General features: G+C 45.6%; 1 protein-coding gene across 1 annotated transcript in view; it reads right to left on the bottom strand.

Moving 5' to 3' along the window:
* The window catches only part of LOC124619450 (liver carboxylesterase 1F-like), a 180,624-nt gene that overhangs the window by 12,032 nt on the left and 152,541 nt on the right, over positions 1-16,051 (bottom strand). The window contains exons 11-12 of the mRNA XM_047145840.1: positions 6,542-6,659; positions 4,841-4,961 (exon numbers count right to left, since the gene is read on the bottom strand). Coding sequence (XP_047001796.1) covers positions 4,841-4,961; positions 6,542-6,659 — 239 coding nt within the window. The remainder of the gene's footprint in view (positions 1-4,840; positions 4,962-6,541; positions 6,660-16,051) is intronic.

Here is a 16,051-nt window from a genome sequence, read left to right as displayed (position 1 = left end):
GGATATTGCGGAGACATGGCTTAGCCACAGCCTGGGGGATGCTTCCAGAATGAGATTTTCACTCTGCAGCGGAGTGTGCGCTGATATGAAACTTCCTGGCAGATTAAAACTGTGTGCCCGACCGAGACTCGAACTCGGGACCTTTGCCTTTCGCGGGCAAGTGCTCTACCAACTGAGCTACCGAAGCACGACTCACGTCCGGTACTCACAGCTTTACTTCTGCCAGTACCTCGTCTCCTACCTTCCAAACTTTACAGAAGCTCTCCTGCGAACCTGCAGAACTAGCACTCCTGAAAGAAAGGATATTGCGGAGACATGGCTTAGCCACAGCCTGGGGGATGCTTCCAGAATGAGATTTTCACTCTGCAGCGGAGTGTGCGCTGATATGAAACTTCCTGGCAGATTAAAACTGTGTGCCCGACCGAGACTCGAACTCGGGACCTTTGCCTTTCGCGGGCAAGTGCTCTACCAACTGAGCTACCGAAGCACGACTCACGTCCGGTACTCACAGCTTTACTTCTGCCAGTACCTCGTCTCCTACCTTCCAAACTTTACAGAAGCTCTCCTGCGAACCTGCAGAACTAGCACTCCTGAAAGAAAGGATATTGCGGAGACATGGCTTAGCCACAGCCTGGGGGATGCTTCCAGAATGAGATTTTCACTCTGCAGCGGAGTGTGCGCTGATATGAAACTTCCTGGCAGATTAAAACTGTGTGCCCGACCGAGACTGGAACTCGGGACCTTTGCCTTTCGCGGGCAAGTGCTCTACCAACTGAGCTACCGAAGCACGACTCACGTCCGGTACTCACAGCTTTACTTCTGCCAGTACCTCGTCTCCTACCTTCCAAACTTTACAGAAGCTCTCCTGCGAACCTGCAGAACTAGCACTCCTGAAAGAAAGGATATTGCGGAGACATGGCTTAGCCACAGCCTGGGGGATGCTTCCAGAATGAGATTTTCACTCTGCAGCGGAGTGTGCGCTGATATGAAACTTCCTGGCAGATTAAAACTGTGTGCCCGACCGAGACTCGAACTCGGGACCTTTGCCTTTCGCGGGCAAGTTGGTAGAGCACTTGCCCGCGAAAGGCAAAGGTCCCGAGTTCGAGTCTCGGTCGGGCACACAGTTTTAATCTGCCAGGAAGTTTCATATCAGCGCACACTCCGCTGCAGAGTGAAAATCTCATTCTGGAAGCATCCCCCAGGCTGTGGCTAAGCCATGTCTCCGCAATATCCTTTCTTTCAGGAGTGCTAGTTCTGCAGGTTCGCAGGAGAGCTTCTGTAAAGTTTGGAAGGTAGGAGACGAGGTACTGGCAGAAGTAAAGCTGTGAGTACCGGACGTGAGTCGTGCTTCGGTAGCTCAGTTGGTAGAGCACTTGCCCGCGAAAGGCAAAGGTCCCGAGTTCGAGTCTCGGTCGGGCACACAGTTTTAATCTGCCAGGAAGTTTCATATCAGCGCACACTCCGCTGCAGAGTGAAAATCTCATTCTGGAAGCATCCCCCAGGCTGTGGCTAAGCCATGTCTCCGCAATATCCTTTCTTTCAGGAGTGCTAGTTCTGCAGGTTCGCAGGAGAGCTTCTGTAAAGTTTGGAAGGTAGGAGACGAGGTACTGGCAGAAGTAAAGCTGTGAGTACCGGACGTGAGTCGTGCTTCGGTAGCTCAGTTGGTAGAGCACTTGCCCGCGAAAGGCAAAGGTCCCGAGTTCGAGTCTCGGTCGGGCACACAGTTTTAATCTGCCAGGAAGTTTCATATCAGCGCACACTCCGCTGCAGAGTGAAAATCTCATTCTGGAAGCATCCCCCAGGCTGTGGCTAAGCCATGTCTCCGCAATATCCTTTCTTTCAGGAGTGCTAGTTCTGCAGGTTCGCAGGAGAGCTTCTGTAAAGTTTGGAAGGTAGGAGACGAGGTACTGGCAGAAGTAAAGCTGTGAGTACCGGACGTGAGTCGTGCTTCGGTAGCTCAGTTGGTAGAGCACTTGCCCGCGAAAGGCAAAGGTCCCGAGTTCGAGTCTCGGTCGGGCACACAGTTTTAATCTGCCAGGAAGTTTCATATCAGCGCACACTCCGCTGCAGAGTGAAAATCTCATTCTGGAAGCATCCCCCAGGCTGTGGCTAAGCCATGTCTCCGCAATATCCTTTCTTTCAGGAGTGCTAGTTCTGCAGGTTCGCAGGAGAGCTTCTGTAAAGTTTGGAAGGTAGGAGACGAGGTACTGGCAGAAGTAAAGCTGTGAGTACCGGACGTGAGTCGTGCTTCGGTAGCTCAGTTGGTAGAGCACTTGCCCGCGAAAGGCAAAGGTCCCGAGTTCGAGTCTCGGTCGGGCACACAGTTTTAATCTGCCAGGAAGTTTCAATGAAACGAGTGATATACGACTTGCAGCCTGCCGGAGATGCCTACGTTTCCCGTACGACACACTATGTGTACCACTATGCCCAACGTCTCTGCCATCACAGACTGTTGCAAGCGATCTATTTAACATACGCCTTATACATCACATGTATCCATGTTGATTTCATGTTTCCCTGTTCTGGATCACAGAGCTCATGGGTACGAGTATATGAACACTGTACAGAAGTGTGTCTATCAATACAACCATCCTATCTGGTTGTGCACAGCTGAAACCCAGTATTTCAAGATACACTGCGTAACACAAAGCATCACCCATTCGAAACCTCATAACTGTTTCCCATTGCGATGGGCAAGCTTGAACTTTGACTAAAAGTTGGCTACAACCTTTGTCTGTAATGGTGCGAAAGCGTGGTGGCACCCTGCGACATCACCCTCTGGGTTGGCGACGCTTCAAACGGCAACGTGACATCACATTCGAAAATAATGCTACTGCTCAAATGTTCTTGTGAGCTGTCAGGTGGGGCCGGCCGGGGTGGCCGAGTGGTTCTAGGCGCTACAGTCTGGAACCGCGTGACCGCTACGGTCACAGGTTCGAATCCTGCCTCGGGCATGGATGTGTGTGATGTCCTTAGATTAGTTAGGTTTCAATAGTTCTAAGTTGTAGGGGATTGATGACCTAAGATGTTAAGTCCCATAGTGCTCAGACCCATTTGAACCATTTTGTTAGTTGGGTTAATGAAATCACGTTGACACTAAATTACACCACAATTCTACCGAACACCACCGTGGATGTGTCACATGATGGGATAGCCCTAACATCCTCTTTTATCCACATCTCGCCTTATCTTTTTAACGACTCTGCCGACTGATGTCAGAACTGTCCAAATCACGCCTTTTCCTAATGGGTAGCAGAGGAAAACATTTTAGACACACCAATGCTCATTATCGACACGAAAATGCCTAAGATGGTGGCATAAAATGCGTCATGAAACAATCCCTACATTCGGGGCGTTGATTCCAATACGTTTCACAGTCGAACACGACAGTCCGCATTCCCATGAGCAACAGGACGATGTGCTTAACAGCTTTCACACTGCTGTCACCTCTGGGCAATTCAGATATAATCTGAGGTCATTGTGGGGCTGCAACCACACTGAACACGATCTAACCCCCTTAGAAGCGTAGTGCGACCACAATTTTTGCTCTGATGTACGGGGTGGTATCACTAGGAATCGTTCAAGAACATTCGACGAAATTTGAATGTGAGCCGAAGCAGCAGAGGGCGATTATGCTTCTTCAGCCCTACCGCTTCGAACTCTTCTCTAGCATGATCGTGAGCGGCTGCTACATTAACATGTGCGTGAATAAAACGTCTAAGGTTCCATCTGAGGCCCCCTGTTCGACAACTCCCCCGGTGCTACCCAAGCACTTTTGATGAGCACTTTAAAGTTATAAATTAAAACTGAACTCCTCCGAATAGCCCATGAAGGCCCAACGGTACCGACCGGCCACTGTGTCATCCTCAGCTCACAGGCGTCACTGGATGCGGATGTGGAGGGGCATGTGGTCAGCACACCGCTCTCCCGGCCGTATGTCAGTTTACGAGACCGGAGCCGCTACTTCTCAATCAAGTACCTCCTCAGTTTGCCTCACAAGGGCTGAGTGCACTCCGTTTGCGAACAGAGCTCGGCAGACCGGATGGTCACCTATCCAAGTGCTAGCCAAGCCCGACAGCGCTTAACATTGGTGATGTGACGGGAACCGGTGTTACCACTGCGGCAAGGCCGTTGGCCTTTAAAAATATACCTGTCAGAATTTTCGACGCCAAATCAGTCTGGCAGCTTTTCAAGTACCTGAAGGTAGGCAAACCCCACCTATGTATGGTCGAAGGGGTTGCCTAACCATTATTTCAGATGGTTCAAATGGCTCTGAGCACTATGGGACTTAACATCTAAGGTCATCAGTCCCCTAGACTTAGAACTATTTAAAGATAAGGACATCACACACATCCATGCCCAAGGCAGGATTCGAACCAGCGACCGTAGCAGCAGCGCGGTTCCGGACTGAACCGCTCGGCCACAGCGGCCGGTTACGAATTAGTTGCTAGGGTCGTCAAAAGAAGGGGTGATTTGTGGATAAGAAAGGTTGTGACGTCCTTCCCAAGGTGTGGCATTGGGCAAAATTGTGGTGACAATTGGTGACAATGTGTCATCATTAACTCACATAACATCTCATATGAACTTCTGAGTTATGGATCTTTTTTCACAAGAGTCGATATCTTGCCATTTGAAGCTTCTTCGATCCCGAAGATGACGTGGCAGGGTGCCAAGCTTTTGCACCATTAGAGAAAATGATTGTAGGCAACTTTGAGCCAAATTGCAAACGTACGGGTCGCAGTGGCAGGCAGTTACGGAATTCTGAGAAAGTGTTCCTGTAATTTTGTTGCGCATTGTAGCATCGAGGTGTGGACAAGAGTTCGGATTAGATTGTACTTACCCATAAATAATGAAATTAGCAAACAGGTGCACCATCCTCTGGGAAACTTTGTCCTCATCTTTTGTAAGATTGTAGTCCAGTCTAGGGAAGAGGTACACCAAGTCCATCGCATGTTCAATGGCTGTGAACAATACAAACCGAAACTTAATGCTCTCTTGTAAGGTTTCTATGTGACGATGACAAACATTTTAAACTTCCTATGTTAATATCAACAGAAATGCAGCAGCTTTTAAGGGGAGACTTTATATAGTAGTAACAGTAATAATAACTGCTTGTGGGTAAATGGCCTGGTACAATCTTTCAGTTCCACGACGCTTAGGTGACACACATACCTTTAACCTACCCTAATAACCCTACTACCATGGGAAGGGGAACTACAGTTTAACGTGGAATTCATACAACATGTCATTAAGGGATTCCTGCCTCTGTTGTTAAGAAGTACGATGCAATGTTCCCTTGCATGTGCATGCATGTCTAAAAGAACATTGAATCGAACTTATTAACAACATAGGAACTGTAATATCGTTTGTACCTGCCAGTAGCTAGCAGTGACTTCCAATTAAATTGTCATTCCCAGTATGGGAATTACATAAAATGTAGTACGAGTAGAGGTTGTGATGGTAGAACGACTGGGTATGAAACTTGGGGTTTCTCCGTGAGTCATGCACGGATAGCCAAGGTTTTTTAGGCTGCTGCTCACTTAAAGTGGGGAATCCGGTTTCGAGTCCCGGTCCCGCACAAATTTTCATTGTCATCCTTACATTACACAGCTAATGATCGTCAGTAATTGCAACTTCGAATACATGGTCCTCTGTTCATCGATGATCATTATCTTGTCCTCCGCTGCACCTAATTTTGCTGTTTTTTCAGTGTAGAGACGGATATGGCAAACGTGACCAGGCAATGAATAGAGGGGGAGGAGGAGATTAGTGTTTAACGTCCCGTCGACAACGAGACCCTTAGAGCAGAAGCTCATATTAGGGAAGGATGGGGAAGAAAATCGGCCGTGCCCTTTGTCAAAGGAACCATCGTTGCATTTGCCTGAAGCGATTTAGGGACAGCACCAAAACCTAAATCAGGATGGCCGGACGCGGGATTGAACAGTCGTCCTCCTGAATACGAGTCCATTGTGCTAACAACTGCGCCACCCCGCTCGGTCATCTGGTGAGGAACACAATATTATAGCGTATGATTACAATACTTTCAGCTAACATAAATTAGTCAAATAAGAAATTTCTCGACAGAGTAAGTTACGATTTCCTTTTCATACAGCCAGAAACACGGAGTGCTACCAAAATACGCCTTCCACTGCTCTTTGGTTAGTAAAACGTGAGTAACCAGGAAGTGTGTCGGTGAGAGAAAATTGTTTGTGATCAGTACAGTCTTGAGTTTGGAGCTATTTTCAAGTTAGTATAGTATAACCTGTCAATAAGACATAGGCGAATTGTGTTACCATTTCGACGTTCCTCTAATTATACATTTTTAAATTTAACACAGTTACTTCCGCTTGACGGGACTACACACTCTTCATCATGCCTCCACAACTCACTAGTGAAGATCACGAGGTGACAGCGTTTTTAATCCAACCGATTACAGACAGCGTGGCAGAATTTATCACGTGAGAACTCAGCTGTAAATAGATCGGGATAACACAAGGAAGGAGACAACCTTCTATTAAAAAGTAGTTTGTTTGGCGCTCACCTGGTACGCTGAAACTGGAGCGGTGGCTGTACGTGTACAGGTAGCTCTTGCCGCCATGCAGCGTGTTGCAATCCGCTGACGTCATCAGGGGTCCCTTGAATTGCGTAGCACCAATGAACTGCAAGTGCGAAAATAAGTACGGCTACAGTCAGAGTGTCGATAGAGGCATAAGTACGCATCTCACATAGTTCAGTATACTCTTAACTGAGTTTTATTTTTCAGAGTGTTGCAGAGCTGGCAGCTAATTTTTTAGATTAATGTTTAAAAGCGTTTTGCAAATGATCTGTTCGAGTTTAAACGTCAAAGACAACAGTGTCCGTTGTCGTTAACGCACGCTTATTGCGTCAGCACTTGTGATTGATCATTTGCCTAAACAATATTTGTTTCTAACTTCCCGACTCTATAACTTAACAAGTGCGCGTAGTTTCACAATATTCACCAGATGGGGCTGGCTTGCGTCATGGTAAGTCATATGGACAAAATATGTAAACCGATTACACTTGCATCCATATTACGCTGTAATTATTTATTCACAAGTAGATATGCAACTTCCTGTGAAAGTGAGTAGGTGACACACTGCATACGAAAATACCTGGAGTTCGGTTCACAATCGTGTCTATTATATTTCATTACTTATTACTTATTCTGTTTGCGAGGATCCCATATCCTCATACGTATATACATTCATGTGCCTAAATATACAGGGTGCTTCCGTAAGAGCTTGCAAAAATGTAACAGGACATAGAGAATGATCCACTGAACAATTTGAGGCAGGGAACCTGGGATGGGAGAAGCCAGCTTAAGGAGATATGGAAGTAAACTTGTCTTTCGCTTTGCCTAGAAATACTGTTTTCCAGCTTATTTACAACTAACACTCGTACAAGATTACACGTACTGTGCTGTTTGTTCACATGTGCATTTTTTATTTCCTGCATCCTTCTCCAACAACAGGTCCTTTAATTGAAATTGTTCACTGTAGCATACTTACGTCGTGTTAAATTTTTGCACGCACTTAGGGAAACACCCTGTATTAAAGCAAGATTCAATGTCCCTGGTGCCGTTGCGACACGCGACAGCGTAAAGAATGATATAAGCGGAGCAGAGATGATTGGGGAATCATTCTGGCGACGATAAGATTTGCTAATCTACTCAGCAAGCCAACCTGCGTGTGTGGTGGACGGTATTTCGTATACCACAGTCACTCTCTCTCCTTCCTGTTCAAGTCAGGAATGTTTCGCGGCAAGAACGATTGCCGGTAAGGAACCGGATGGTCTGGAATTTCTCGAATTTTATCTTCATGTTGTTTTCGGGATAAATACATAAGAGAACGCAATATATTTGTTGTATGTTCTAGGAAACAATGCTCTCAGAACTTTAACAGTAAATCACACCCTCATGCAAAACATTTCTCTTGCAGCTTATGGCAATGGCGTTGTTTGAATATCTCCGTGACGCTGTCGTGCATACAAAACGAACTTGTAACGAAACGCGTTGCTCTTCTTGGAGTCTTCTCTGCTTCCTCTATCAATCCTACCTTGTACAGATCCCGTACTGACGAGCACTACTCAGGTATGAGGAAAGTAAAGAAAGGAAGCTTGGGTTTAGCGTCCCGTCACACATCCAGATCATTACAGACAAAACACAAACTCGGATTGTGCCAAGGATGAGGGGAAATCGGCAGTGCTTTCTCTAAGAAACCAACCCGATATTTGATTGGAGCGATTTAGGGAAACCACAAGAGTCAAGCGTGCTGACCACATGGGGAAAGCCACAGACATAAGCGCATATGATTCTGGCCCAGCGCCTAGGATCGAGCATCGTGGAAACGGCTAAACTGACTCGCGGTTCGCATGCTTTTGATACCGTTCCTCACAAACGACTATTAATCAAATTGCGTGCATATGGAGTATCGCCTCAGTTGTGTGACTGGATTCGTGATTTCCTCTCAGAGGTCACAGTTCGTAGTGATAGACGGTAAATCGTCGAGTAGATCAGAAGTGATATCTGCCGTTCAGCAAGGTAGTGTCATAGGCCCTGTGCTGTTCATGATTCAACTAAATGATCTAGGTGACAAGCTGAGCAGCCCCCTTAGATTGTTTGCAGATGGCGCTGTAAAATCATCGGACGATCAATTGCAATTACAGAAAGATTTAGACAGGATTTCTGTGTGGTGCAAAAAGTGGCAGTTGGCACTAAACAAAGAAAAATGCGAGGTCATCCACATGGGTACTAAAAGAAATCCGATAAATTTTGGATATGCGATAAATCGCACAAATCTAAGGCCTGTCAGTTCGACTAAATACTTATGAATTACAATTACGAGCAACTTAAATTGGAGAGACCACGCAGATAATACTGTGAGGAAGGCGAAACATAGATTGCTCTTTGTTGGCAGAACACTTAGAAGATGCGAGAAACCCACTAAAGAGACAGCCTACATTACATTGTCCGTCCTCTGCTGGAATATTTCTGCGCTGTGTGGGATCCTTACCAGGTAGGATTGACGGAGGGCTTCGAAAAAGTGCAAAGAAGGGCAGCTCGTTTCGTGTTATCGCGCAATAATGGTGAGAGTGTCACTGATATGATACGCGAGCTGGGGTGTCAGTCACAGAAAGAAAAGCGGGTTTCTTTGCGGCGAGATCTATTTACGAAATTTCAATCACCAACTTTCTCTTACGAATGCGAAAATATCTTGTTGACACCCACTTACGTAGGGAGAAATAATCATCATAATAAAATAAGGGAAATCAGAGCTCGAACGGAAAGATTAGGTATTCCTTTTTCCCACGCGCCATTCGAGAGTGGAATGGTAGAGAACTAGTATGAAAATGGTTCGATGAACTCTCTGCCAGGCACTAAAGTGTGAATTGCAGAGTAACCATGTAGATGTAGATTTAGATGTAGATGTAGACGCCACTGTAGGAAGTGGCTGAAGTATGGTAAACCCACCAGTAGTCGACGAGGTGGAGACCAGAGGCCCTGGATAGGGGCCACGTGCGGCAGAGCTGACGATAGTTTGCAATGCTGGTGCAGCGACAAGTATTTCGGAGCTCATCGTTCAGCGCCTATGCTCATAGTGTTCCGCGGCACAATACCTTTATCTTTCCAAGTTGACCAACGAAAAGCCGGAATACAATTGCAGTGATCCCGGGTATTCAATACCGGATTATGGTTCAACGGAACAGATAAGCCGGCATCCAGGCGAACGGCCTCTCGAAACATGCACAACTCCATGGATGCTTGCCGTTGGGGAACATTAACCTAGGTTTACATTGGACCAGTCGTAGTTGAAGGCGCCATGACAGCTGTGGGCTACGTGAAAATTATTGTGCAAGAGTTGCACCCATTCACGCCTGCTGTGTTACCTGACAGTGAAGGCATTATCCAGAAAGGTACTGCCCGGTTGACAAGACCAAAATCGTGATACACGTTATGACTTGGTTGCCAAATTTGCCCCTTATGAACTTGATGAGACACATCTGAAACGACATCGGGTGCCAGCTCTGAAGCTACAAACCACAAACCAGTGATTTACTGGAATTGTTTGACCTGTGCACGGGCACTTGGTGCCACATATTTCACCAAACCTATCAACGACATGTCGAACCCATGCCACCTAAAATCGGCCTTGTACTGCGTTGCGAAAGTGGAACAACACGTTACTAAGCAGTTGGTAATAGTGTTTTGGATCAGCCAACATATAATATTTATATTTGCCTATTTCTTTATTCAAAAAATGGTTCAAATGGCTCTGAGCACTATGGGACTTAACATCTGAAGTCACCTGTCCCCTAGAACTTAGAACTACTTAAACCTAACTAACCTCAGGACATCACACACATCCATGCCCGTGTCAGTATTTGAACCTGCGAACGTAGCGGTCGCGCGGTTCCAGACTGAAGCGCCTAGAACCACTCGGCCACACCGGGCGGCTAATTTCTTTATTGAATAATTCATTAATGTGGTCCCATTCGTGAGATGTCCTTAATCGTGCAGCACTACTGATTAAGATTTTCATTATGAAAATGTTTATTGAAGTTGTGGCCCACTATATTCATAGATTATGTAATTCCACTGTCAGTGATCGTATAAGAGACGTGAAAAAATTAATAATTAATATTACCCGTAATTGACAACTATGAGCCTTCATTAACTACATCATCATCTGATCGTAAATAAACCATTTCGTAACGATACCAAGCGAAATAGGTGATTCAATCTATTACTTCCCAAACGACCAGCTAGGATGGATTAAGAGAACAGGATTAATGTGACATTTCGATTTCGGAGGAAGAATTAACAGCTACGGTAACGATTTCTTACTGCTAAAAATTAATATTTATTCTGTGGTTCTAAGTCCTCGCCTTTTCTCAGAGTGTTACTTGTACCCTACGTCCCCAGTTAGTTGTCATATGCATTTCAACATGTGCTTTCCCCTAGAGTTGTTTTCTCCTCTACAGCTCTTTCTAGTACTGTGGAGGTTATTCCCTGTGATATTAATACATGTCCTATCATCCTTCCACTTCTTGTCAATGTTTTCCACACGTTTCCTTCTTTGGCGATTCTGTGAAAAATCTCCTGATTGCTTACCTTACCAGTCCACAAAATTTTCAACATTCCTCTGTAGCATCACAACTCAGACACTTCCATTCTCTTCCGATCTAGTTTTTCCACTGTGCTTCATTTGTTGCCATACAATACTGTGTTCCAAACGTACATTCTCAGTAATGTCCTCCTGAAACTGAGGATTATGTTTCATACCAGTAGACTTCTCTTTGCCTGTACTAGTCTACTTTTTACGTCCTCATAGCTTCGACCGTCGTTTGTATTTTGCTTCCAAGGCAGCCGAACCCCTTAAATTCCTTTACTTCGTGATCATCAGTTAAGTTTATCGCTGCTCTCATTTCTGCGTCTTCTGATTACTTCCCTCTTTTTCCCGTTTACTCTCATTCCTTAGACTGTTCGCTCCACTCAGTATATCCTGTAATTCTTCTGCACTTTCACTGACAATGGCAATCTCATCAGCGAATCTTATTAATGATACATTTTCATCGCTCTTGAGTCCTTATTTTTATTTCCGTTATCGTTTCTTCGATGTGCAGACTGAAGAGTACGGACGAAAGACAGCATCAATATCTTACACCAAAACGAGCACTTCGGTCTTTTAATCCAGTCTTATTGTTTCGTGTTGGTTCTTTTATATATTTTGTATACCCCAAGTTTCCTTTCTTCTGTATACTATTCTTGTCAGCGGCATGGATACATAAGCTGTTAAACTGATTGTGACGTAGTTCTGGCACTTATCTGCCCTTGGTCTCTTTGGAATTGCGTGGTTGATATTTTTCGGGCAATCTGATAGTATGTTACCAATGTCGTCGACTCTACACACCAAGTTAAACAGTCGTTCGGTTGCAACTGTGCCAATGATTTTTGAAATTCCGGTGCAATATTACACTACTGGCCATTAAAGTTGATACAACACGAAGATGACGTGCTACAGACGTGACATTTAACCGACAGGAAGACGATGCTGTGATATGCAAATGATTAGCTTTTCAGAGCATTCACACAAGGTTGGCGCCGGTGGCGACACCTAAAAGGTGCTGACATCAGGGAAGTTTCCAATCGATTTCTCATACACAAACAGTAGTTGACCGGAGTTGCCTGGTGAAATGTTGTTGTGATGCCTCGTGTAAGGAGGAGAAATGCGTACCATCACGTTTCCGACTTTGATAAAGGTCGGATTGTAGCCTATCGCGATTGTGGTTTATCGTATCGCGACACTGCTGCTCGCGTTGGTCGATATCCAATGACTGCTAGCAGAATATGGAATGGGAAGGTTCAGGAGGGTAATACGGAACTCCGAGCTGGATCCCAACGGCCTCGTATCACTAGCAGTCGAGATGACAGGCATCTTATCCGCATGGCTGCAACGGATCGTGCAGACACGTCTCGATCCCTGAGTCAACAGATGGGGAGGTTTGCAAGACAACAACCATCTGCACGAACATTTCGATGACGTTTGCAGCAGCATGGACTATCAGCTCGGAGAGCACGGCTCCGGTTACCCTTGATGCCGCATCACAAACAGGAGCGACTGCGATGGCGTACTCAACGACGAGCCTGGGTGCACGAATGGCAAAACGTAACTTTTTCAGATGAATCCAGGTTCTGTTTACAGCATCATGATGGTCGCATCCGTGTCTGGCGACATCGCGGTGAACGCATATTGGAAGTGTGTACTCGTCATCGCCATACAGGCGTATCACCCGGCGTGATGGTATGTGGTGCCATTGGTTACACGTCTCGGTCACCGCTTGTTCGCATTGACGGCAGTTTGAACAGTGGACGTTACATTTCAGATGTGTTACGACCCGTGACTCTACCCTTCATTCGATCCCTGCGAAACCCTACAATTCAGCAGGATAATGCACGACCGCATGTTGCAGGTCCTGTACGGGCCTTTCTGGATACACAAAATGTTCGACTGCTGCCCTGGCCAGCACACTCTCCAGATCTCTCACCAATTGAAAACGTCTGGTCAATGGTGGCCGATCAACTGGCTCGTCACAATACGCTAGTCACTACTCCTGATGAACTGTGGTATCGTGTTGAAGCTGCATGGGCAGCTGTACCTGTACACGCCATCCAAGCTCTGTTTGACTCAATGTCCAGGCTTATCAAGGCCGTTATTACAGCCAGAGGTGGTTTTTCTCGGTACTGATTTCTCAGGATCTATGCACCCAAATTGTGTGAATATATAATCACATGTCAGTTATAGTATAATATATTTGTCCAATGAGTACCCGTTTATCATCTGCATTTCTTCTTGGTGTAGAAATTTTAATGGCCAGTAGAGTATCTATCCCTTCTGCATTCGTTCCACAACTCTTTAGAATTTTTACTTTAATTCTGGACCCTCCATGTCTTCCATATGAACTCCAATTTCTTCTCCATCATACAAGTCCTCCCCCTCATACAGGCATGAACTCATTCCACCTACCCGCTCTCTCCTCTGCGATTAGCAGTAGTTATCTGATTGCACTCTTAATTTCACCGGTCTGCTTCGAATTTTCTATATGTTGAGTCAGTCTTCCAAACGATCATATCATTTTCGATTTTATTTTATCTTGCTTCCAGCCATTTCGCCTTATTGCCATGCGCTTCCTATTTGATTCATTCCTAAGTGATTTGCATTGCTGGATTCCTGTGCCCTCCTGAACCGTTTGTACTTCTTTCTTTCGTCGACAGATTGTTTTCTTCGGTTACCCAAGGATTAGATGAGGTACCAATAATTGTCTGTCCAACATCCGCAATAGTTTTTTTTTTTTTTTTTTTTTTTTTTTTTTTTTTTTTTTTTTTTTTTTTTTGTGGAGCTGTCCAATCTTCTTCAACTGAACTGCCTATTCTGATATTCTTTGTAGCAGTATCCACATCATTAGTGAACTTCAAACGTGTCTTATCATTACTCAGTAGTTCAGTATCCCACTTCCTTCCGCACTGTTACTTCTGAACGATTCTCTTAAACTTCATTCTACTCTTATCATTACCAAATTGTGATCTGTGTTTGTACACGCGACTGGGTACGCTTTACCTTACAATCCGCTAGATGATTTAGAAACCTCTGTCCGAATATCATGTAAAACAGCTGAAATCTTCCAGTATCTCCAGGTCTTTTCCACGTACACTTCCTCTTGTGAGTCTTGAAACAGACTATTTGCTATTACCATCTGACATATACTGAAGAGCCAAAGAAACGAGGACACCTGCCTAATATCGTGTACGGCCACTGCGAGCACGCAGAAATGCCACAATGCGATGTGGCATGACTCGAATGATGTCTGAAGGAATGCTGGAGGGAATTGACACAATCAATCCCGCAGGGCTGTCCATAAATCCGTAAGACTACGTTGGCGTGAAGTTCTCTTCCGAATAGCACGTTGCAAGGCATCCCAGATATGCTCAGTTATGTTCACGTCTGGGGAGTTTGGCGGCCAGCGGAAGTGTTTCTTCTTCGAGCCATTCTGTAGTAATTCTGGACGTGTGAGGTGTGGCATTGTCCTGCTGGAATTATCCAAGTCCGCTGGTATGCACAACGGACATACATGTATGCAGTTGATTCGACAGGATGCTTACGTACGTGTCACCTAGTCAGAGTCGTATCTAGACGTATCAGGGGTCCCATATCTCTCCAACTGCACACGCTCCACACCATTACAGAGCCTCCACCAGCTTGAACATTCACTGGATGACATGCTGGGTCCATGGACTCATGAGGTTGTCTCCATAACCGGAGACCTCCACCAGCTCGATACAATTTGAAAAGAGACTCGTCCGACCATTCCACATGTTTCCAGTCAACAGTCCAATGTCGGTGTCGACGGGTCCAGGTGAGACGTAAATCTTTGTGTCGAGCAGTCATTAAGGTGGGTCTTCGGATCCGAAAGCTCATATCGATTATGTTTCGGTGAATGGTTCGCACCCTGACACTTGTGGATAGACCAGCACTGAAACCTGCAGCAATTTGAGTAAGGGTTACACTTCTGTCACGTTGAACAATTCTCTTCAGTTGTCGTTGGTCCCGTTGTTGCACGATCTTTTTCCGGCCTCAGCGATGTCAGAGATTTGATGTTTTCCCGGGTTCGTGATATTTACGGTACACTAGTGAAATGGTCGGCAGTGGCCATGCGGTTCTAGCCGCTTCAGTCTGGAACTGCGCGACCGCTACGGTCGCAGGTTCGAATCCTGCCTCGGGCATGGATGTGTGTGATGTCCTTAGGTTAGTTAGGTTTAATTAGTTCTAAGTTCTAGGGGACTGATGACCTCAGATGTTAAGTCCCATAGTGCTCAGAGCCATTTGAACCATTTTTTTGAAATGGTCTTACGGGAAAAATCCCCACTTCATCGCTGCCTCTGAGATGCTGTGTTCCATCACTCGTGCGCCGTATGACACCACGTTCAAACTCACTTAAATCTCGATAACTTGCCATTGTAGCAGCAGCAGTAACCAATCTAACAACTGCGGCAGGCACTTGTTGTTTAATATAGACATTGCCGACCGCAGTGCCATGTTCTGCCTGTTTACATATTTCTGTATTTTAATACGCATGCCTATACCAGTTTCTTTGGCGCTTCAGTGTACACTGATGAACTCAGTTGGCATTTCTCCTCTTTCAGTCCTACTGCAGGGGACTTAAACTGAATCATTTGTCAACAGAGAGACCTTGTTGACCTGTTTTCAGTTCCAGCTACACGTTATGTACCTTAAATACAGTGATTTTAATTGCATTCCACATTCTTTTTGCCGTTGATCATTGCTGACTCTCCTGCATTTTAGTTTCCCATCCCAAGGGCAAGAGAGTGCCCTGGACCACTATGAGCTCCTCCGCCTACTTTGACAAAGACTTTGGCACAAGGAGAGTGACTTCTTAAGGGGACCACAGCCTGCCTATCTAACCCATGGTAATTTAGGCAAGTATTTGACCCATTTCCGGAAAAAAAAACTATTTG

Source organism: Schistocerca americana, chromosome 6 (assembly GCF_021461395.2).
Source record: "Schistocerca americana isolate TAMUIC-IGC-003095 chromosome 6, iqSchAmer2.1, whole genome shotgun sequence".
Classification (NCBI taxonomy): Eukaryota; Metazoa; Arthropoda; class Insecta; order Orthoptera; family Acrididae; genus Schistocerca; species Schistocerca americana.
This window is presented reverse-complemented; position numbering and strand designations above follow the sequence as displayed.